Source organism: Vulpes vulpes, chromosome 5 (genome assembly GCF_048418805.1).
Source record: "Vulpes vulpes isolate BD-2025 chromosome 5, VulVul3, whole genome shotgun sequence".
NCBI lineage: Eukaryota > Metazoa > Chordata > Mammalia > Carnivora > Canidae > Vulpes > Vulpes vulpes.
The window spans coordinates 54,315,149-54,341,028 of record NC_132784.1 but is presented as its reverse complement, the minus strand read 5'-3'; the positions used below and the strand labels follow the sequence as shown (position 1 = coordinate 54,341,028).

General features: G+C 40.3%; 1 protein-coding gene across 2 annotated transcripts in view; it reads right to left on the bottom strand.

The window, feature by feature from the left end:
- ZNF407 (zinc finger protein 407) overlaps nt 1–25,880 on the bottom strand; it is a 446,836-nt gene that overhangs the window by 411,552 nt on the left and 9,404 nt on the right. For both annotated transcript variants that reach the window (XM_025997752.2, XM_025997753.2), the window contains exon 2: nt 1,274–6,016. In XM_025997752.2, the coding sequence (XP_025853537.2) occupies nt 1,274–5,960 (4,687 nt within the window). In that variant the 5' untranslated portion in view covers nt 5,961–6,016. The remainder of the gene's footprint in view (nt 1–1,273; nt 6,017–25,880) is intronic.

Sequence of the window (25,880 nt, the reverse complement as noted above, 5' to 3'; positions counted from 1 at the left end):
GTTTTTATCTGCCTTTAGAGGGCATGTTAAGAAAGTACATACCTTCTACACACGTGAACAAGCCTGATTTCTAAAAGCCAGATCACTTCATAAAATGAGTGAGCACAGCAGTGACAGAGCAATTAATAATGCCAAGAAAAGGGTATCTGGATTTATTCCCCAACAACAGTTCCACCACACGAAGAGTTGGAACCATGAGTACAATGTTTGTGTTTACCTAGATTAATCTTATGCAGGTTGCCCTGTTCTTTCTTCAATGAAAAACTTTTATCTGTCTTTAATCTCCCTAAACTAGTCATGTTTCATACTCTTTTGTCTTCCTCCTTGTAACCATGCACTAAGTTTCAAAAACTGCATGAATTTAAAGTATAGCTTTAATAATAAGCCATTATTTAAAAGTACAGTAAAATAAACCTTACAGTTTTAATGAAAATATGTTCATTGAAATGTGAATTTATTATTCAAATCCACTCATAAATTCAACCATGGAGACAGAACTTGTCTAAGCAGAGCACAATGATTTAGAAAAGCTGTCTATTTAAAATAAAGAATGTATGGCAGGTTTATAGAAACAGTGCAGTGAATTTTTACATAAATTTAGAACAGTGGCTTATGCATTTTCCACAAAAAAAAGTTTAAAAAAAAATTTCCACCCCAAATTAAACATTAAAATGGAACACTACATTTGACAGAGCACAGAAACTAAATCAGGTGCTGCCTTCATGAAAACCAAATCCCCAGGACATCTTAACTTTGAAAAGTGTTCACTAATTTTGATCCTTGAAAGTAGAATCTTGTTGCCTGGGAGTTACACTTTTCGATATAAACCATCTGGCAATGAATAATTTTAAATCCCTAAAATTCTAAGAAAATTTTTATTATTCCATTCCTCAAAAGCCATTTAATATGTCCTCTGAAACCCACAGTACCACTTAATAGCTATACCTTGGAAAACCAAACAATTAGGACTCAGAAACAACTGGAAAGCTGTTAAGAGATGGGAAAACTTAACAAAGGCATCAGAGGGGCAAGGCTTTTTGATAAAATGAAAAGAAATTTGTCAAACAACCTGCCTCGGAATCACTAAGGCCTAATTAACTTTGGAAATGTTGTATGTCAACACTGACTTATGGCCGATGCCCAGAGTGCCACACAGCGGGTCATGTGAGCCAGGGTGATGGACAATGAGCAAATGCAGCATGGACTCCAGATCCCAACTTTACCCTCCTCCTGCAGTTTACAGGTGAATGCAGGTTTGCGGATGGGTACGTACCTGTATGAGTGCGAATGTGCGCTAGAAATGCCATCGAGTTGCTACTTCGACACATCTTCCCGCAGTACTTGCAAACATTGCCCTGATTTTCTTCCCTCTCGCGGTTGATTTGCTCAGTGTCTTCCACTATGTACTTGTTCACCTCGCGGAGCAGTTCTTCATGCTGGCCTTTAATATGCAGAAATAAATTCTGCTCTGAATCAAAGGGCTCCGTACACTTGACACATTTAAAGGTGGCCCCGCCCTCTGGAAGCTCCTCTACACTGGCCTGCTCATTCCTCATGTGCCCAGCACTGGCCAGATGCTGATGAAGGTTGCTCTCAGTATAGAATGACTTTCCACACAGTAAACAATGGAAGTGTTTCTCCTTTGTAGGGTGTTTCATGGCTATGTGAACATTCAGTCCACTCAAGCCATCTGCTAAGAAGCCACAATCATCGCAACGAATTCGTGTGGATTCCCCAAAGGAGCCACCATCAGATTTCTTCTTTTTCATACCTTGAGCACAGTCTTTCAAGGGCAATTCACTGATTCTCACCCCTGTTGTTATCAGACCCTCTTCAGACTGGTCTAACAATTCTCCATCTTCAGGGTTCTTTATCCTTATTATAGAAGAATCAAACCGGCCAAAACTATACATGGCCTGTCCTCTGTCATCAATACTGATTATAGTTTCATAGACATCATTACTTTCAACTGTGCTATCAGAAGCTGGACCGTCCTCTTCCAAAATAATTTTAGTTTCATGTTGGGAATTCATCAGAATTTCCTTGTTCTCCATAACTGGGTCTTCACCACTATCTTTCAAATCCTCCGGATTCTGCACACTTCCAACCTCGTTCTGACCACTGCTTTCCAGGTCCAGCTCCTGCCTTGTCCCTGTCATCACAACAGGCATGGTGCTTTCAGCCAGATGCCTTCCCCCTACACCAGGTCTGCCAAGGCCTTTCTCTGCATTCTCCCCCGCCTCCCCAGCATCTTTCTCACTAGGCGTGCTCGGATCACCAGTGTCATTCAACGTGCCACGGGCTCTCTCTACTGCCTCATAATCCAAAGTGGAGCTTCCTGAATTTTCATTCTGAAATCTGCTTGGGGAGCCACAATTAGAGGAAATATTAAAGGACACCATCTCCTCAGGTTTCAGAGCTTTATCCTTGGCCAGGGGCTGTTGGAAATTTCCACAGAAGGAATGATCTTCACTGAGATTAGATTCTTCTTCAGTCTCAATCTCTACAGAGTTGGGAGCACGGAGTATCTTAGACACATCTAGACTAGTATCCTCATCCAAAACACAAACATCAGCATTATTTTTAGATCTCAGAATTTCTTCAGATGGTTGGTCTGAAATTATCTGATATTCTTCAGAACTGTGTTGATGCTGCTCCTCTGGGATGATGATATTTTTGGATACATCTGCAGAACTTGCTTCTATGTCAGAAGAGGTTAAGTAAGACTGCCTTTTCATCTTGTGTTTCTCTGTGGCCGCGTGTCTGGTCATCTCTCGGCGAGTCACAGCATAGTAATCGCAGGCCATGCAATAAAAAGCAAATTCTTTTGTATGTTTCCGTTTTATGTGCAGTTCCAGAGAAGCAGAAGAGTGAGCATTAAAGTCACAGTGAACACACTTATTATCACCTGTACCCACACCATCTCTTTGGGAGCATGCATCCCCCTGCTGAGGAGGGTCCTCTGGTTCTAGAGACATTTGTTCCTTTTTATCAGTCAGGTGACTGTTGACTTCCCCATCTGTAGAATGAAATACATTTTCAACTTCCACTTCACTTGGATTTCCGTGCTCTGCTCCTGGCTTTTCTGAGGTGCACGTATCTGATTCAGCTGACTTATTAGCAAGTTCATCAGAACCTGCTGAGATGACATTCCTTCTGCAGGCTTCCAGGTTACCCCCTTCAGGGCCAACAATGATATCTGAACTTTGCTTGCCATTTGCTTCTATTTCTACACGTCCTTTATGTTTCTTAGTGGCACAATGACGTTCCATATCTCCCTTGGTCACGGTATAATACTTACACACTTTGCATAAATAACTATACTGGTGACTGTGTTTCCGTCGAATGTGAACAGTCAGGTTTGTGATACTGGAGGCCAAGAGACCACAGTGAGAGCATGTCCGAGAGATGTTACCTTTGGGTCTCCCTCTCTTTGAAGTAGCCGTCAAAGCTACTTCATCCTCCCTGGCCATTACACCAGGCTGTGGCACTTCCTTGCTAGTCAGTACACTCTTTTCAAGACAGGAAGGCTCCTGCAACTGCACCCCTTCCATGTGGCCTTCTATTCTTCCATTTCCAGAAACGTGAAGCTCCTCTTTTCTGTCATTTGCACCTATACACACCCTTTCAATACACTCTTCAAAACTTAAGCCAATGTTGTTTTTCTTGGCATTTTCAAGATGCTTGCTTCTCTTAATGTGCTTCTCCATTCCCTCCTTGCTCAGCGAATAAAGATTACACGCTTTACAAAGAAAGTGGTAGTCCTGACCATGCCGGAGCTTTATGTGTCTCGTGAGAACAGTGGAGGACCTCGTTTTATAAAAACACTTCTTACACTGAAACTGAGGCTTACTTGAATGCCTTACTTCGTGTCCATGGCTCACCCTGGGCTTACCTGCTTCCTCCTGAGCTGCTTTACCTGACTCGCTCATTTGATCTTTCATGTTCTCAGATTCTAAAGAACTTAAGGGTAAGGTCTGCAAAGCCAAATCACTGTTAAAGGACTGAGAAGTCTTTGGTTGAACCAGTAAACAAACGTGCTTCTCGGCCATTGCATGTTCTTCCAGGTCTTTCTCAGACAAGAAGAATAGATTGCAGGGAGTGCAAAGAAAACCCATCTTGTGCTTTTCCTTCATGTGGTCTCTGAGACTTAGTTCATCCTCAGAAATAAACGAACAGCACTGACACCTGAGGCCAGCGGCAGCGTGCTGGTGCTGGCTGTCATGTGAATGCCTGTCCAAGTCCCTCCTCGACGTGCTGGAAAAGTCACAGGCCTGGCAGTGAAGCTTCACCTCTCCAGGGGGGGCCCTCTCCCCATGGGTCTTCAGCTCTGTCCTGTTTGTAGCCTCCTGACCACAATCTGTACAAGTCCACATCTGACCATCGGCAGCTGGCCTCACCACCACGGAGCTAAAGGAGCACGCCTGATGGGAGCTTCTTTGGTCCTGCTTCAGGTCTGCACTTTCTGAGGAAGCCACACACACACTGTCCACACTGCCACTCGTTTCCACGTGTTTGGCCACGGACTCTGCCTCACTTGTCTTCACCTGGGTTCTAAAGTGTTTCATGTACATCCTCTGGGTGTCATTAGCTGCTCTTTTACTAATTCCTAAGAGATTAAATCTTTTCTTGGTCTGGCCTTTTAAGGTAAAAGTGCCAGTCCGTCTTCGGAAGCTACTGCCCAAGGTGAGGATGTTTCGCTCGGGTCTGGGTCTTGAGCTTGCGCTGACACTGTGTGCTGCCTGTAAGGTATTTTTGGTAGATTCAAATTTCTCTAGGAGACCCTCTGAACTGACCAAAGCTCCTAACTTTTTATTTTTATCCTGGTTTTCAGTGTTTCGAGCTATGCCAAGGGAAGTAACGTTTTCTTCGATGATCTCTACTTTTTCTGATGAAGTATTCCTGGATGGCATCATTTCAACAAGCAGCTCACTGCTACTTCCACTTTGCTTAGAAATGTTTCCTCGGAAATCTTTAAATTTGCTTCCAACATTTCGTAATCCTTTTGAATCACCTGTCTTTGCTATTGGTTTAGAAGCTCTTGGTCTTACGCGAACATTTTTTGTTCCCATGGCACATGGTTTCTTAGGGAAGGGCTGTTTTGTTAAGATCTGTACAAATCCTCCACGAGCAGCAAGATTCTGACGTCGGAGATGCGTTTTGCCGAGATAATGGGCATTCAACAGGTTTTCTTCCACACACTGAAAGCCACAGAGATCACAAGAAAAGACTTGCTGTGGCCCATGTGTCTGTCTGACATGCACATGCAATGCTGCACTGCTCTCTGCTTTGTGGCTACAGTGACAGCAGGTATGTTCCATAGATTGTTGCGTATGACATTCAGCATGTTTTTCCAAATCAGGGCAAGAAGAAAACAAATGACCACATACGCTGCACTTGAAAACTGAATCTACATTTCCAATGGTACAACTAACACTGATCTCTTTCAGGGGGAAAGGAGATTCTCTTTCCGGATCAAGGGAAACCATTTCCTGAGCAGATTTTTTTTCAGTGTCTATTTTCGGAGAAACAGCATCCACAGTGCTAAGACTGCAAGGAGGGGAGAAGGCATTGGGAAGATGCGTGCCTCCATCTGGGCATTCATTCAGGAGGGTCTCCCTCGCTGTCTCACCTAACGGAATATGCCCTTCTGGGACCATGCTTGCAGAAGTTTCTAGCCTGTGAATGCCTTGTTCTTCAGGCTCCAGGTGCTCTGCCTCAGCTGATAATTTCATTCGTTTGGAAGCATGTTTGTTTCCGTCTTCCACCACAGCGACACTGCCAAAGTGTGAGGATTCTGGAAAACCTCTTTTGCTGGTGGTATTCTCTGAGGAATTTGGGATCACGTCAAATACAGGCCCACAATCAACATCATGAGATGAAGTACTTCTCAAGTCTTTTGCTTCTTTGTTGATATTTTCATCCTCATCATTCTCCGGCTTCTTCTCAGTATCCATCATTAATAACGCACCGGTGACGTTGCTTATGTCAGGGCAGCTCACTTGGCACTCATAACCTGTGCACAAAATAAACATGGTATTAAACCTCTCAACATAGAGAACACACACGCACATATTTTGTCCAAAAGTCAACATAAAGTGACATGCTGAGTGAAAAAAATATCACAGCCTCAATATTTCCTTTTTATTGAGATGAACTTGATGCTGTGTGTCAAGTCCTTATGAAAAGTTCAAAGTCAGATGTGGGAAACACACATCATCACACTGTTGGCTCAGGAAGCAAGACTATGGCATCTCTGACTGAAGAAGTGTTCTCAACCAGCTTGCAAAAAAACTCCCATGTGTCAATTCTCTCTACTAGTACATTTCAGTTTACTTTTTTTTTTTAAATGGAGAAACCGTCTTCTCAAATTTTATTTCAGCAAACCCCTGTCTGTAAAACAGATTAAACAAAACTGCTATGACTCAAGCCAGGAAGTCAGGCCTTCCCCTCTGCAGCCTCCCAACCAAAGCCCAAGCTCCAGTGTAAAAGGAAATAACAACTGCTTCATCCTTTGCCCCTACAGCAAAGAGACTTACCATTATTTTCTAAATATATCTTAATTAACAACATACACATTCTCATCACACATCACTATTCCTGCTCAAACTTTCCTACCAATGAAAAGCCACTCCTGTTCCCACTGTCAATCACCAGTTTACTCATCTAATAGCCATTCTGTACCATCTGAAGGTTAATGACAAACAGAAATGTCAGCAAGAGAGCAGGATTAATGAAGAAAATTTTGGGAAGAGAAAAGAATCTCACTGAATAAAATGCTTTAAAATCAATAATATTGATTTTATTTTTCATTATGCTATTTAATTCAATTAAAACATATCATTTTCCATTTACTTTACACCAAGATTGGAATTTTCAGCCAAATGCCATTGGATTTGATGTGAATAAAAAACCATAAAATATTATGGCCTCAAAACTAATGAGAACTACTTTTAACTATTTTAACTACTTTTTTCATAACAATGACAAACCAAATAAAGGCTGTTCCTTTGACTCTGTGAAAAGTGGGGAACAAAATATATTTATGTGACACCAAAAGCAACAAAAGAAAAAATGGATAAATTGGGCTTTATCAAAACGACTGTATGCTTCAAAGGCCACAATCAAGAAAGTGAAAAAAATAACTGACAAAATGGGAAAAACTTTTTACATATATCTGACACAGGACTTAATCTAGAACATATAGAGAACTCTTACAACTCAATGATAAAAAGATGAGCCAATTTCTAAATGCAAAAGGACTGACTATACATTTCTCCAAAGAAGATAAACAGCCAAAAAGCACTTGAAAACATACTCCATATCAGCTGTCATTAGAAAAATGCAAATCAAAACCATAATGTAATACCATTTCATACTCATTAGAACAGGTAGAATCAAAAGGTCAGTTAATAACAGGTATTGGTAAGAACGTGGAGAAGTCAGGATAATCACAAAAATGCTAGTGGGGACAGAAGAGGGTGACGCCACTTTGGAGAAGAGTCTAGTGGTTCCTCAAATGGTCAAATGTGGAGTTACCATGCAGAGCATCAATTGCACTCCTAGGGATACACCCAAGAAAAGTGAAAACATATGTCCTTGCAAAAACTTGTACACAAATGTTTACAGCAGTATTCTTCACAATAGCCAGGAGGTGGAAACAACCCAAATGTCCATCAAGAGACTTATTGGAAAAACAAAATAAGGTACATCCATATCCACACAATGGGACTTTGGCCACATAAAGGAATGAGGTACTGACATTCACCACAGTCTGCATTGCCTCAGAAATGCTAAGTGAAAGTAGCCAATTACAAAAAACTACATAGCGTAAGATTCCTTTCACAGGAAATGTTCAGAATCGGCACATCTATAGATATAGAAAGCAGGCCAGTGGTTCCTTAGGTGAGGAGCAAGACAGGGGGTGAAAGCTAAAGAACACAGGGTTTCTTTCTGAGGTGAGGAACGTGTTCTAAAATTCACTGTGGTGATGGTTGCACATGTCTGTGAAGATAAATCCATTAAATTATAGTTCAAATGGATAACATGTATAATATGTGAATATCTCAACAAAGCTGCTTAAAAATTCTAAATTTACATATATAATCTAAAACACAAAAACATCTTGTATTTGGTACTGTGTTATAATTTTTTTTTATTTATTTATGATAGTCACAGAGAGAGAGAGAGAGAGAGAGAGAGAGAGAGAGAGAAAGAGGCAGAGACACAGGCAGAGACACAGGCAGAGGGAGAAGCAGGCTCCATGCAGGGAGCCTGATGTGGGATTCGATCCCGGGTCTCCAGGATCACGCCCTGGGCCAAAGGCAAGCGCCAAACCACTGCGCCACCCAGGGATTCCAGGTACTGTGTTATAATAACAGAGTGTACCATTCCTGTAAAAGAGTAAAAAAAGATAAATGTACATAGTTTCATCACACTTATAAGAGGTTTACCATTTCTCCAGTATGCAATCCAGAAAATAAATTAAGTAGGAGGTTAATAGATGTTTGGGCAGGAAAAACATACCCCTGGTCAAATACCTTTAGGCAACTCTGGTTTGAACCAAAGTTTCTTTACCACAGGATGTCCCAGCACATAAGCATTTCTCAAACCAATTTCATTACAGAACTCATTACTTATAAAGAATCAAGAGACCACAGGTTCCAAAGAACCCTTTAGAAAATGCTCCTTTAAATAAAGTATTGGTTCTGCTAGTCAATATTCGTAATTAAAGAGCAAAGGGGGGGTGGGAATGAATCATGCATCTGTCCCAAAAACAGTATTCTTGGTTGTAGATACCAGAACTACAGCAAAGAACACAAAATCTCTGCCTTACACTGTAAAGGATATGACATTTTTTTTTAATAGAAATATTTCCCAATCCAGAACATCCACCTCTAGTCAAAAAGAGTCACAGGGACTGGATTTACTCTCTTGCATTAGACAACTAAAAAAGAAAAAAACAGACAAAATCTATGAAACAACATCATAACACTTTGGACATCAGAAACTAAAGGATTCAGGGCACCTGGGTGGCTCAGTGGTTGAACATCAGCCTTTGGCTCAGGTCTTGATCCCAGGGTCATGGGATAGAGTCCTGCTTCCCCGTGGGGAGCCTGCTTCTCCCTCTGCCTATGTCTCTGCCTCTCTCTCTACCTCTCATCAATAAACAAATAAAATCTTTAAAAATTTTAAAAAAAAAAAAAAAAGGAAAGAAAGGACAGTGATCAGAGATGAGATGCAAATAAGAGAAGTCCCAGCTTCCAGCCTGGAGAAAAGACCCAGGCCACAGCACAGCAATGGGGATCTCATTCAGAGCCCAGGGGTCTCCCAACAGAGTCAAGGGACAGCTAGAGTCTGTCGGGTAGAGTCAGAGAAGGGAGAAGCACCAAAAAAGAACAGTTCAGAGACCTGCAAGGGGCCCCTCATGGATGTCCCTATCAAAATAGAGAACATGCCATCTTCTTATAAAATTCTTCTCCTGCCCCTCACACTCACTCCTTGGTAACTCCCCCTCCCTGAGACAACCACTGCCCAGTATTCTTCTGCAATGAATTAGTCTTGCCTGCCCTGAAGTTCATAGAAGTGGAATAGGACAACAGGCCTTTTGGGGGAAAGGAAGGTCTGCCTCCTTTGCTCAATACAATGTCTTTATTGCGTGTATTAACAGTGCATGTGTTCCACTTTGGTGCTGAGCAGTATTCTGTTGTATGGATATACCACAATTCCGTCGATGGACACCTGAGCGGTTTCCTCCTCTTTGGCTATTATGATAAAGCCACTATGAATATTCTTTGCAAAGTCTTTTTATAGACATATATTTTCATTCCTTTTGTGCAAACACCTAAGCATAGTAATACTGAACTACAGGAGCAGAGGTGTATGATAGCTTTATGAGAAATGATCTGACTGATTTTCAAAGTGGCTGTGCTGTTCTACACAGGCACCAGCAATGTCAAGCATTTTGACTAATCCATACATTCTCGCCAATATTTGATGCTGTCAGTCTTTGCAATTTAAGTCATTCTGGTAGGTGTGTATGGCTTTAATCTGCATTTCCCTGACAGCTAGTGATGGTGATAAATACTTTGTTATGTGTTTTATGAAATGTTTGTTAACCTTTTGCCCACTTCTTACACAGGTTGTCTATTTTATTATTGAGCTGGAGGAGATGTTTATGTGTTCTGAATATAAATCACTTGTCAGATACATAGTTTCACAAATATTTTCTTCCTTTTCACTTTATTAATGTCTTTTGATAAGCAAAAGTTTTAAATTTTGATGAAATCAATTTTTTCCTGTTCTGGTTATTTATATGTCTGGTTTATTTTTGTCTTCCCATGCTAGAAAGTAAGGGCATGGTTTATTTTATCCACCTTTATATCCCAAGAGCCTAGAACAATTCCAAGCACATATAAGGTACTAGAATAAGCAAATATTTCCTTGTGCTATAAAAAAAAATGTCTCTTCCATACAAAAAAAAAAAATGTCTCTTCTCTGAGTATTTATAGGTAAAATGAAAAATATCTGAGGTATACCTCAAAAGAGTTGAGCAGAGGGACACAGTGAAGGCTATGTGGTGATAAAGATTAATGCTGAGTGACAGTTACATGGAAATTCAATATACTATTCTATCACCTTTTGTATAGGCCTGTATATGTACATGTTTGAAAATGTCCATAGCATAACTTATGTTCTTTTTAATGTTTTGTCTAAAATGGTGTGAATTCTCTATCTTTTTTTTTTCAAAATTTTTATTTATTTACTCATGAGAGACAGAGAGAGAGAGAGAGAGAGAGAGAGGCAGAGATGCAGGCAGGAAGAAGCAGGATGGAGACGCAGGCAGAGGGAGAAGCATGGATGCAAGGAGCCCAATGTGGGACTTGATCCCGGGACTTCAAGATCATGCCTTAGGCTGAAGGTAGCGTTAAACCGCTGAGTCACCCAGGGATCCCCAATTCTCTTCCTTTCAATGATGACTCCAGCCATCTCTTACTCTTCCAACACTGCTATGGCATACTACTCTACTACCTTCACTGTGGACACTAGCAGGAGTTTCATCTTTAGAAGTCTCTGCCATGGTTTAAAACATAGAACAACCACCAACTCACACACACCTAAGCAGAATGAATGTTCTAATGATGGCACCTACTAATACATTTTTGAGACAAAAGAGTGACCACTGCATTAATGTGTACACGCAAAATAACGAAATCCTTTATCTTCTATAGAATGCCTCCAAAATTTTAAAACAAAAGGAGAAATATTTCTACACTTGTTACTACCCAACTGATTTTTTAAAGTAATGAAATAATTCAACATCTTATTTTATCAAGAAAGAACAAACATTCAACAAATATATACCGCGTGAAGGGAACTATCGTGCTACAGATGTGTTCTTTGCCCTCACCAGGCTCTTGTTCTGTTATGAGCCATGTCACATACACACAAAGGAACTCTAATACAAGGCCACATATGAACATGTGTGACAGGAACTAAGATCTACAGCTGTATCAATGAGCAAGGAATCATACTTCCAAGCAGAGTATCTGGCCAAATAGCAGAAATATCATATGAGCTACAGCTTGAGGAAATTGAAACTACTTTTTTCTTTTTTTGACAGAGCAGGTAGCAGCAGTGAAACAACTCAAGTAGAAGAAAGGGATTAGGCAAAGCCACACAACACCCGCAATGCAAGCACGCAAGACTGCTGCCTGCAGTCCAGAAAGCCACAGTGCTGATTTTCTACTATACAAAAGCAGGGGGTCAACCGAAGACCATGTCACACAAGGCTATGAAATGAAAGTTGGAATTTATTCAGTAGTGCCAGTGAGGAATCACCAAAACACAGCAGTACTTTAGGATGATTAATTTTTCAATATGCAGGACACACCACAGGTAGAAAAATTATACACGCAGAGAGAGTGTTTTCCAATAGTTTAAGTTACAAGGTCCAGAACTAGAATGATGTCAGTAAAATGATTTAATAAATATCTTAAAGTGATCTAAAGGGGATTAAACAGAAGTGAGAGCATTCATGCTAATGTAAATTAAACAAAAGAGTCTTCAACAGAAAGATTATGAGAACAAGCACCAAACTGCCAATGGAGATGAGGGAGAGAATCCAACTCACCCAGCTACGACAGTTTAAGTGCTCATTTTTCAGGAGGCAAATTTCATTCATTCGCTCAACAAACATTTATGGAAAGCCAACCAGAAAGTACCTTTAATTTTCTCAGAAACAAAGCAAATGAACAGGTAAGGGACTCACTGCCAAACAGCAGTAAGTAAGAAATAATCTCTGTTTCTTCGCAAAATACTGGTACCAGTGGAGAAAGAAAATGAGTCTCATACATCCTCCCAGAGTAAAGTTTCAAGACTCAGAACACCCAGGAGGGGTCTATGCTAAAGTAATGGGATACAGTATTAAACCCATCTTCTGAAAGCATGTTTCCTATACAAATCCATTAATTACCATTCAATACATATCCTCACTGTGCCACAAAGATTCTTAAACACGTAATTCCATGCACTTTATCTCCTTATCCAAATTCCCAACCAGTTGTTCCCTGACTTAAAAAAAGAAAGAAAGAGGGATCCCTGGGTGGCGCAGCGGTTTGGCGCCTGCCTTTGGCCCAGGGCGCAATCCTGGAGACCTGGGATCGAATCCCACATCGGGCTCTCGGTGCATGGAGCCTGCTTCTCCCTCTGCCTGTGTCTCTGCCTCTCTCTCTCTCTCTCTCTCTCTGTGACTATCATAAATAAATAAAAATAAAAATAAATAAATAAAAGAAAAAAAGAAAGAAAGAAAGAAAGAAAGAAAGAAAGAAAGAAAGAAAGAAAGAAAGAAACAAGTAAGCTGCATGTAACTTTATCATCTTCAATTTCACCTATAAATTATTACCTCACCAAGAATCTGTCATAAAAGTAAGTTCCTGCTCTAATTGACACAGTCTCTGCCATGGTTTAAAATTCTTTAAAAAGTTGCAAGAGAGAAATCAAGACACTCCTGTACTTTTTTTTAAAACACTCATATACTCTTTAAGAACAAAATAAAACAAATCAATAGCAGCCTTCTGATGACACCTGGTGGCCAGTGCTCACAGGAAGTTTCTTTCAGTCTTTGAAAGAAAGAACTTCACAAATACAGGAGAAGGGTGATTACTGAACCATTTCACAAGCTCTTTACTCTGGGCAGAGTGCCCGAAGTCTCTCCCTTCACGTTCCTCACTTAGGGTGTACTCTTCACCCGTTCCAAACTCATCTTTATTTCTCTCTTCATCCCTTTTCTCTATTCTGACACATGTTAAGTGAGCTCGAGCAACTGGCTCATGCATGCTCCTCCTTTCTCTTACATGCTCATAGACACCTCTCACTGGTGTGACAAAGCCACCCACGCTAGAAACCACCCCTCCTGTTTCCACTCCATGGCACCTCACCCTTCATCCCTCCTGCATTCACCCCAGTTAGTAGTGCAAGCAGTGTGAGGTGAGTACCTGTTGACACCAGGCCAACAGTAAAATCACAGCAGGGGACATGTGAGTGCAGCATGGCAGGTGCGCACACACATGCATATATAAAAACTCCCAATGGTCTTTTGTCCTTTCCCTTTGGGGAGTTCAAAAAAGGATGAACTCCAGAAGTCATTAAGATCTGACAGTAGGTATTCTCTCCTCCCAGAAGGACAGGGTAAGGCAGGTAAGACTTCCTACAAGTCTATTATGAGCTGCAAAAGTCACAGGTGAATGGGACAGGAATACATGGAAACCAGTGGACTACTCAGATCTCTTCTACCTGCCACTTCCAACCAGACTTACCATTATGCTATCATCTAAATGAATAAAGTATCACCCAATCCATTTTTCGAGTTACAATTTGTAACAGAGACCACAACATAAAAAAAAAAAAAAACTCGATTTTCTATGAAAATGCTCTAAGTTGAATGAATTCTTCCATGACAATAGAGTATAATTTAGCACCCTAAAATCCATTCACTAGATAACACCAGAGGCAGCTTTACCACTAGGAATGGATGTATCCACAGTCATGGTTTGTGCACCATCAGACCAGTGCATGAATACTTCGGTCCAGTAAAACCCACGTCCTTATCCAGAGAACAGGCCACAGTGCATTCCTACATAGTAAGTTGGTAAGCATGTCCATTTCCTCACCCAGGAAAAGGCCTGTGGTAGTTTAAAATGAGTCCACAGATTGTCTGACATTCCCTTCAAAGGACAGAAACCTCATTCTGTCCCCTCTGTGTGGGCTGGCTTCACTGACCTGCTTGTAAGTGGAAGTGACGGTGTCTGACTCCAGAGAGCAGGTCATGAAAGGCACAGGCTCTCTGTGGGCCCCCTCTCTGGCCTGCCTGCTGTGAGGACATTCATGCAGCCTCTGTGTGGGGCAGGAGACTAAGCTCCCATCATGGGCCGGAGAGGAACACAGGGCTCCTACCAGCCGGTGAGCAGCTACTCCAGCACCAAGTCAGACTGCCGATGACCACTGCCCCCATAACAACCTGACTGCTGGAGAAACCAGGAGCCAGAACCTTCCCAATCCACAGAACCAGGAGTAACAGATGCTTGTTTCTTTAAGTCACTGAGTTTTAACATAATTTGTTACATAGGGACAGAGAACTAATAGAATGCCCTTCTGTCCACCTTGTCAAAAATAACAATGGCTCAGTTTCACCCTCCTTTATGTGTATGTTCTATACACTTCCTTTCTTATGTGCTCTAACCTTTAACCACAGAATCCTCTGTGCTAGCACATTAAGATTAAGGTACACAAGAGGGGATCAGTACGTGTTCACTGAAATACATTGTACAATATGCATGTCAAGAGCAGAAATCTTATCAAACTTCTGTAAGATTTTATAACTTTAATCAACTGACATTTATACCTCTTTCACTACCAAAACCAGATCTGATACAGCTTACAATGAAAAACTGATATAACAAAGTCAAGAGTTATTAAAGAGCTAACTAATAAAGAGACGAGGAAGAGTCTTAAATTTAGATTTTTATGGAATAAAAGGAATGTCTTAATGGTTCCTGAAAAACCTGCTCATTTTGGAAGAAGACACTCACTTGTATAGGCCCCAGGGATTGCTCAGAGAGCAACCTGCCCCAGAACTAATGGTAGCCATGAGTTCCTTTCCAGCTAGACTCTGAAATGTTAGCAGCCTACATTCCTAACAGTCGCGAAATCCAATGGGGCAGCTCACATGGTGAACACATGCATTGGCCAAAGGCCACATGACCCCCTCCTTCCCCTAGCAGGACACATGCAAGCTCAGAAGATCCAGGGGACACTGGCCACAGGACTCCTCATACCTGATTAAGTTCCAACTCCAAAGTATCTCATGTACCATGTTTAGCTTAGTCCCAACAAAGAACCTTCCCCGGCCAGTGTCCAGGGACACACTGAACAAGCAGGCCCCAACTATGTGCTCCCCAGCCCAAAGGGTAGGAGTAAAGTAAAACTATTTGACAGAGAAAAAAATTCTCACTCAAATCAGAACAGATTTTTGCTTCTATTCTAGGGAAACATGTTTTATTTCCAATATCCAATTCACTTTTGCCTGCAAGTTAAAAATTAGAATATGTGCTTGGTACCTATGGTAGAGCTAAAACAATCACTAAAAAACCATACTAAAAGACCATCATCCCTTTGATTACCAAAGAGTTCCACCTTTCCAACACTACTTACGAAAATGTATTAAAATCAACATAAAACAACCAACCATGGGGCAAGATAAACTGTAAAAGTAGCTCAGCCTTCTTACCTGGCTATTTCTTTTTTTTTTTTTTTTTAATCTTCCTACACTTCAAGTACTATTTTCCAAATACATTAAATTGATTCAGTAATAAAGTTAATTTTACGATAATCTTATATCAACCATCTCTGACAAATGCAGCTTTTTGTAGTCAGAAATATTTTACACAAAATGTTAAAATTTAATATATCTTTCACAACGGATTTTTTTTAAATCAATGCTTGTTAGTATTTCTACCAATTTTTTAAAATTTATTTTAAAGAAATAAAATTTTTATTGGAACAGGAAAACAGGATAAAAGAAGGGGAATGAAGACTGAGTAGAGAATGAAAAAGTTCAATGCCATTAAAAGCAGACGCACAGGATCCTTGGTATCTTATGCCATTTGAAAAGGTTGTTTTATTATCAATGTAACTAATCACAATGAAACCATCTCTTACAACTAAAGACATTATAATGAATTTTCTTTACAACTGCAGAGAAATGGGACTTGCTGTTTCACATCAAATAGAACAGGCTGTATAAATTCTTCTTCCTATTTATTGTAAAATATAATTTCATCTATAAAATCAGTCATGAAATATTAAAACTGAAACAACAGAATTTATATCCTTTACTTAATTTAGTTTAAACGGTCTATTCACTAAAAAAGGGGGGGGGAGGTATATGTGATAGAGCCCCTATACTTTCTCATTAAGTGTTTCCATTAGACCCTTTATTTTCAAGAATTTATAATACAGCCATAAAAAAAGCATTCCATGATAAAAGTTAGTATACTTTACTCAAATTTGCCTTTTATCTTTATCAAAAGGCAAGAGAATGAAATGAAGCACATGGCATACTGAAAGCTGAGGAACGAGGAGGAGGAGAAGAAAAAGAAACACATAATCCATTTACTCTAAAAATTTTAAACACTAGTGAAAGAGAACATTAAAGTACAAAGAAGGAAGCCTTTGTTTTCATCCCAAGCTTCCCAACAATAGGCAGCCCGCGGGGCGACCACCTACCACTGCACCTAAGCCTCAGCGTCCTGGGACAGAGGGGAGGGGAGGAGGAAGAAGACCCCTGCATTCAAGGAGAAAACCCCTCAGTGACAGTAAGGAGCCATATCACACTCAACCAATAGAAAATGAACTCTTAGGTATGGATTTCTTTTTTTTTTTTTTTTCATTCCAGCAGAAAAAACAGGAAGGAAAAAGGGATTTCCAAATTGCGAATGTGGGAGAAATACAACAAAAACCCACGAAGAGACACGTTCCAGAGCTCTTGCTGAGACCACATCACCAGGTCCACTGGGGGGGAGGGGGGGGTTACAATGGCTCATCAGAGAGCTGCAGGGAAAAAAGACAGAAACTGCTAATTTGGGAAGAAATCTGGGAAACACTGTAATTCCAAATGTCAATAAGCTAACACACGATATAAAAACTATCAAGTCTCAGAACATGTGGAATATAAATTATTAGGTATCAAAGATCTGAGTGCTAAAAAAGTATATTTAGAAAGGAGAAAAGGCTTCAGTATTAAATTTTTTAAATGGAGGTAGTTTTAACCAAGTCCGTTTATATACCAAAGTTAATAGTTTTTTTATTTCCTCTGGGTGGCAAAATTATGGGTCACTTTTCTTCCTCCTGGCATTTTCCTATACTTTCTAAAACATATTACTTTGGGAAGACAACTGACAGGGATGCTTTTTTAAAAATCTCTACATACGGTTGAATGGAAATTGACCACTCAAAAAAAAGAAAAGAAAGGTGGGTGGGGGTTGGGGGTGACTGGGTGACAGGCACTGAGGGGGGCACTTGATGGGATGAGCACTGGGTGTTATTCTATATGTTGGCAAATTGAACACCAATAAAAAATAAATTTAAAAAAAAAGAAGCTCTAAGACAGAAACACATTTATGATTGTGGTTCTTGGACTAAACTCTGAATCAAAATAAATAAAAGGAAAGATATGGGGAACTTATTAAAAAGTAAATGTCTGAGGAAGCACTCAGAGACCTTACACTGACACGCAAGAACAGAGGGAGGTGGGCAGAAACAATTAATACACCCTTAGCACCAGATCTTGGCCCCTAACACCACTCCCACTAAAAGGAACTTGGCAGCCTCAAGAAAAGGCAGATTCTAGGGCTGGGGCAAAGTAGGTGTACAATATAAGCCTAGAACATTTTATTATGTCATAAAGTGGAGAAATGTTTTTTTTTTTAAGATTTATTTATTTATTCATAGAGACACAAAGAGACAGAGAGAGGTAGAGACACAGAGGGAGAAGCAGGCTCCATGCAGGGAGCCCAACATGGGACTCGATCCCGGGTCTCTAGGATCATACCCTGGGCCGAAGGCGGTGCTAAACCGCTGAGCCACCCGGGCTGCCCAAGAAATGTTTAAAAAAGATGATGATGATGATGTAACACAGACACAAGAGTCAGCTGGAAGGGGCTCCTCCTGGCCAAATCTGGGACAATGTGAGCACCAAATAATTAAGCACCATTAGACACACGAATGGACAAGTCCATGTTCATAGTTGGCAGATGGATGAACCGATGGGAAAAGACAGCCCTGTGTATATAGCAGGATGCTGAGGGCCGACTGGTAAATATGGAGGGAGTGAAGAAGATAGAAAGTCATACTAGCAAAGACTGCATCAGGCAAGAATCATCAATGGATGCTAAGTCTAGGGTGGGGAATCATCCTGATATGTAGAATGTTTGAATGGTATGAAAGCATTGTCCCAAAAACTGCTTATCAGTTTCAAGGAAAGAATTTTTTGAAAACCTCAGTAATTGTCCAGTGGATAAATCAGCAACAGCTGTGAAATTAATATTTTCAAGGAAAGGCAGAGAGACATAGTATGCCTCCAGGCAGAACACCCTGAGAAGGACAGGACACCCATGCACAATGCAGGTGAGAATGCAAAACCTGCAGTTAATCAAGAGGAAACAGTAGACAAACACAAGGTGAGGAATATTTTATTTTAAAAAGATTTTAAAAAGAAAAAAAATGGAGAGGACTACATTCCTCACCAATGTCAATGTCATAAAAGACAAAGACTATGGAAACATTCCAGATTAGAGGAGGCAAAGGAGAGAGGACAACTGAATGCAATGCCTATTCGCAGACTGAATCCTGTGATGGCAAGGAAAAATGCTATTAAGGACATTTTAGGTCAACTGACGAAAAAGACTGTGATGATTAACTGTATGTGTTAGCTAACTGGGTTAAGGGATGGCCAGATCGCCAGTAATACATTACATCTGGGTGTGTCTATGAGGCTATTTCTGGAAGGGACAGCATTTGAATCAACAGACTGAGTAAAGATCACCCTCACCAATGTAGGTGGGCATCACCCAATCTGCTGAGAGCCTAAATGGAACAAAAAGACAGAAGGAGGGCAAATTTGTTTTTGGGTTTTTGGTTTTTGGTTTTAGATTGAGCTGGGACATCCATCTTCTCCTGCCTTAATACTCCTGGTTCTCAGGCTTTTAAAAATCAGACTGAATCAAACCATCAGCTTTTTCATGTCTCCAGCCTGCAGAAAGCAGGCTGCTAAGAGAAAGCTCTTAGCCCCCACAGTCGTGTAAGCCAACCAACCCCTATAAGACAGGGGCTCATCTGTATACACACATATATGTGAGCCTACTGTTTCTCTGAAATCCTGACACACATTTTTGTACAGAGTGGTTCCACAGGAGAATATTAAAGGATAAATTTTCTAACTTGGTTCTGGGACTTCTAGAATTGGCTCTCTAATCTGATTGGATTAAAAGATGCTAATGATTCTGTTTTCAGTGTAAAAAGAGTGCTTATACTTGGTCTATGATGAGAACTGATTACAGATACACAAAATACCTGCACTGGATACTCCTAATCAACCACTTATATGAATCAAAGTGCTAAGTGACTCTGTAACATTTCTGAAAAACCAAGGAATATAATGACTGGTTGGTTGGCCCATATGTTGCTGGACAAAATGAAAGAAAATGATGAGCTTGGAGAGTCAAGTCCCAGCTCAAGCACTGCATAAATGACCTGAGAGCTTCCAAGTGTGCCCTGCAGGAAAGCCTGATCTCCTACAGCTGCAGGGCGGAAAGTGCTGCCTATCAAATGCTGAACATCCTTCAGAGATTGGCTAGATCCAAAAGCAAAGTGAATGGGCAGCCTCTCAGGGGTACACTGCTACTCTGAGAGTGCTAACTGGGAAGGATCCAAGCCCCAAACCCTGGGATGGGGACATGAAGGAAGACCCTAATAAAGCTGGGGATGCTGAGTTCCTAAACTCTGATGCATCTTCTCTACCAGCGAAAGAGGTCTTCCCAACCCCAGTAGTGCCCCCATGCCAATTCCTATTAATAAATGTCATTTTCTGTGTCTACATTTAATATGCCATTGGTTCTGTTTCTGTGGAGAACCCCAATGTAAGTACTAATGTGAATTTATATAATTAAATGCTTTAATTATATAGGGGAATATACTTATTTCTAGAAAATATACACTTAAGGATTTATGGGTAAAGGGTCATAATATAGTTAATTTGCTTTCAAAAAAGTTCAGGGAAAAAAGGGTGTATACACACACACACACACACACACACACACGTAAAGAGAGTGCACACACTCTCCAAATTATCTCCAAATAAAAAGTAAAGAAAAAAAACAAAAAAGAGTTTGTTTCAAATAGATGGCTTACAAAGATCTCTGCCACATCTCTAGGAACTGTCAGGGGATCAAATACATATAAAGCTTCTTAAAGAAAAAAAAAAAAGATCACTTTCTTAGACTTGACAGAAAACTACATAGGAACTAGCAGCTCCCATTTAGACTTCACTTCCAATTGAGGGCCCACTGCAAATTATATCCTTCCTAGTGTAGCTGTGTCTCTGTACTAAAACATTTTTGGGTTTGTTATAAAGATTTTATTTATTTATTCATGAGAGACACAAAGAGATGCAGACGTAGACAGAAGAGGAAGCAGGCTCACCACAGAGAGCCTGATGTGGGACTCGATCCCAGGACCCAGGGGTCACGAACTGAGCCCAAGGCAGACGCTCAACCACTGAGCCACCTGAGTGCCCCTGTACTAAAAAGTTTTGACTCCTTTGCCATTAGAAGGAAAAAATTATTTGTTGGTATCTGTTGATTCCTGTCCACTTATAGTTTCCACACCAGCCTTAAAAAGTTCTGGGAGATGCCAACGCCAACAGAGTGTCATACTTCAGAGGAGTATGAAGTATTTTCCTATTCCTAGCAAAGCTGGTTAATGTATGTTCAATCTTACAAAATTTCAATGGTATCAACCATCTGCAACAGATAAACCTTCCTCGTGTCCCAAGCAAAAGGCCACGAACCGGCTAACACATCAGTTTCCTGACAGAGGCATGATGTATAACAGCACACTGTGATAACATGCTGCTAAGAGGCATCACAAGACTTCCTGCATCCTTACATCCGGTCAGCACCGCTTCCATCTTCTGTCCTTGGACACCTGAGCTCTGTCCGTACCATCTAGTCCAATCCTCTGCAACTAAGAGCCGCTTGCAATCATACACATCTGTGGATTCTTTCATTGCCCTAGAAGGTTCTTTCTGCAACTACTCTGCCATTCATTACAAAGTGCTGGCATTCTTCTATAACTTTTCTTACCCCTTTTCTCATGATTTACACCTGGTAAAACTTCATTTCCATTTTCAAGTTTCCCTCCAAATTCTCCTTCTGACTTCGATTTTGCTGTTTTTCATTAAACCTCTGTGTCTCTCACATCTCACTGTTAACTAGGATGACAAATGAGAAGGTTAGCCCCACATCAGGGTATCGGGTTCTCTGCTCTGCAGGGAGTCTGCTTCTCCCTCACTGCACCTCCCTTCACTCATGCACACATGCTCTCAAATAAATAAAATCTTTAAAATAAAAAAATGAATAAATGAGAGGTTAAATAACCTCCAAACTGTCTTTTAAAAATGATTATTTTTCACTTGATGGGATGAGCACTGGGTGTTAGGCTATATGTTGGCAAATTGAACTCCAATAAAAAAAATTTAAAAAAAAAAAACAACAGTAACAAGTATGAATTCAATTTCTGCAATAAATTCAGCAATATTCAGTTATCTGCATTTTTCTTGAAAAAAAAAGAATATTTTTGGACCATTTTAACATACTTCTTTTGTTTTACCTGATGTGGTACAAATTAGGAAAATAAATTCATCACAAATTCTATCACCTTTATTTTTCCTGCCTGCTTTTATTTATCCTGCCTGCTGACATGGGTGTTAATGAATGCAAAAAATAAAATATGGTTAAAGAAAGGAGAGAAAACTGGACTATATACAAAGATAGACTCTTCAAAAGGAAAACCAAAAACACTGTTTCAGTTTCAACGTCTACAGTGCCTAAGACTTGTCTACAAAATTCTGGAACACCTGAATTAAGAAACTCCATTCTCACCTTAAAAGACAAATATTAAAACAGACTTAAAGTATTAATTTGTACACTAGGAGACAAGCTACCAAAATGACTGTAGAGGTTAAAACCTAAGGTGATATAAGTGCAATGTCTTAGGTAAATTCTAGAACTTTAAAACCAATTGTGAGGGGAGTGAAAACATGCTTGGCCTACTTCCTCAGTCACAGAGATGGCAGAGGCACCCCTCCAACAAAGTACCCCCTCCTGTTGACGGTGCCCAAAATGCCCCCACGGTGGCACCCTACACACACTTAGGAAAAGAATATGAAAAAAAAAAAAAAAACTAAAAAAAAAAAAAAAAAAAGAATATGAGCAACTGGAAGAAGAAGAGGGAAATGTGAGTGAGTTCCTCACTGCCCTTCTTCCTAATACACCCAAAATCATTTAAATCGGTGATTCAGTGGTGCTTCTCAGCTCCTTCCAAGCCTCACTGTCCTCTGGGAGTTTGGGCCAGGGGGTTACCATAAGGGGCTTTCTCTGCTGGAGTATCAGCGTGTTTCAGGATTCCCCTTCATGCCACGCTCTTGGCTTCTGCAGGCCCACCGCTCACTAACTCTAGGAGATGCTGCTTCACGCCGTCTGCAAATAGTTAAGACACACTGTTTTTGTGATCCCTCAGTGACCACAAACACAGACATGAGGAAAACAGAATAACAACCTTCTTAATAGGAAAATGTTGCAGCCAAAGCCTCCTCAGACACAGTGTGTCTGCTAGTTTCCAGGTGACTGCATTTATTTCTATTCAAATTTTATGGATGAAGCACTGAAGTTACTAAAAAATAGTGTTTCTCATGTGAACAATATTTCCCAAGTGCAACAGAAAATCACTAATGGCATTTTAAAATAAAGTTACATACCACAAGCAAGGATTTTTAAATAAGTACATATTATTCAACCACGGATAGGAAAAAAACACAGGACCAACCTAGGACTTCACATATATTAATATATTACTTCTTATGACAAGGTCCAATTTAAAAAAATATGTGAGATTAAAATACTGGGGTATAAAATATAGCAAAAACAATCAAGTAGGCAAATGACTTAACCCTTGGAAAACTCTACATCATATCTTATTCATTTACTAATTTCTTTTAATTATATAAATGCTTAAAAAAAATCAGTAGGAATCAATAAGGATTCTCAGCTCTGAGTTCATTCTGAAACAAGAATGCTCTGAAAATCAGTCCCCTCCCTGCTATTGGCAGCCCATCCGGGCTGGTCTCACAAAGTCCCATTTATGGATATTCACATGTGGGTAGGAGCTTCCTTCAGATCACACATCTATGAAACAGGGCAGAATGATAAAAGACCCCAACTCTGTAATATCATGCTTCCACATTCCAAGGAACAGATCACAGAACTGTATCTGTGGAGGAGGATAACTACAGAATACTAGTTTTCTACATATTCACAACCTGCTTTTCCTTTTTGATTTGGATACAGAAGCTAGAACCAACGCAGCAAGAAGGTAACGCCTAACACTTTTACTACTGTAATAAGTGAGTTTAAAAATGGGCCAAGCACAAACACAGAAGTTTGTGTCTCACTCTTGAAGATTTCCAGGGCAAGTATTCCTGGTCTGCAGGCAGTCAGGTCCAGGTCCATCCTGGAATCCTGGTTCCTCCCACCTTCAAGGCCTGCCCTAGAGCTTCCTCTTTCCCTGCATCCAGCTGACAGACACAGAGGAGCTGAAAGAGGCAGCACATTTGCTTCTTAAAAGCCTTGATTGAAAAGTGGCACCTACCACTTGACTCATACTTGCTTCCTGCCAGAGTCGGAAAAATGTGACCTGGAGCCCTGCAGCTCTGTCTTAGGAAAGAGAAGAACTGACAGATTTAGGTGGGCAGCCAGCCTCCTCTGTCACACACCAACCCCACAATGATCATATTGCTTATCATTAGACCATTAAGGAAGGCTTTCAGGCTTTCAAAAACCTTTGAGAAATGCAACTATCCCTGAAGAGCACACCTGGAGCTATTACTTCCACATTTGTAAAAAACAAGGAAATTATAGACAATATCAATCCCTTACAAATTCACCTAATCATCAAAACTTGAACCCTTGGTCCTATCCACAGAGAGATTCTGATTCAGAACGTCCAGGAGTGCCTGGGGGGTTCTGTCCCACTTAAGTGTGGGACTCTTGATTTCGCCTCAGGTCATGATCTCGGGGTCCTGAGACTGAGCCCTGCACAGGGCTCCACACTGGGCTGAGAGTCTCCTTGGGATTCTCTCTTTCTCTTTCTCTCTCTCTCTCTTTCTCTCTCGCCCCCTCTTCTGCCCCCCCCCCCCCTCGAGTTCACACTCTGGAGTTCTCTCTCTCTCTCTCTGTAAAAAAAAAAAAAGAAGAAGAAGAAGAAAAAGAAAAAAGAAAGTCTGGGATGGGGACAAAAGTTAGTAGTCCCATACCCATACCCAAAACCACATGATGGACCTACAAGATTCTTAATGAAAACCATTTGAACTCATTTTTTGAAAGACAATAATTTCTCCTACCATTCCTAATGATCTAAATTTTCTAAGCTATTTTTAAAAGTACATTACCACCTTAGTTTAAATTCTAATGGCTTTATAATTATATGCACTCCTATGATTTCTCATTCTATAATAAACTGATCCAATAATTATATACCAAATTCGAATTCATAATTCACAGTCAGCAGAAATGTAAAGTGAATTGTACACTTAAAAAGCAGCAATTTGGGGGATCCCTGGGTGTCTCAGCAGTTTAGTGCCTGCCTTTGGCCCGGGGCATGATCCTGGAGTCCCGGGATCGAGTCCCGCGTCGGGCTCCCTGCATGGAGCCTGCTTCTCCCTCTGCCTGTATTTCTGCCCCGCCCCCATTTCTCATGAATAAATAAATAAAATCTTTATTTTTTTTTTAAATAAAATCTTTAAAAAAAAAAAGCAGCAATTTGTTGCTGCTTCTAGGTTTCAAACACCAAGGTTCCATTATATTTAGTAAGGGACAAGAAAGCTGGACTTTGGTTACAATGGATGATTACACTGGTTTAACTCCCAACTGGGTTAAACAATGTCTTTTCCTGACTAGGCTTACTACCTTACTTGTTTTTATTTAATGCTATTCTGTTTGTATTTACAAGACAAAAAGCACAGCATATAGGAGAAAATAAAAGAGAAAGTGTGAACATCAAACACATTGCAAAACACTGAGAGTTATGACTGAGATTACACAGCTTCAGCAAAATGCAGCAGAAACTAGGAAAGCTGAAGTATCTAAAATCAGTTTTAAGAAGGCTGTGTTCTACATTTGCCCATAAGGGATCTCTGACAGGCACTCCATGTGTCTGAAATGCAGACTTCCCTGCTATGGAGGGACTCTCGTAGGCTGTCAACTTCTTAGTGAGGAGCTGACTTTGCTAGAAAGTATGACATGATATAATTACAAACATTTGACAGTTCTCCTGATTTAGACAATTTTAACACTCTGAATATCAAACAAAAATAGTAGTGCTATTTGGTTCCATAGGACATATAATTTGACATAGGGCTTCAAGAACCACATTTTTATTTTTCCTGTATATACTTGTTAATTTCAAGGAGTGAATGTCATACCATGATGGCTTTCAATAAGATTTTCAGTGCAAGCAATGTTTAAGGAAAAAGTCCTCAGAATATGGGA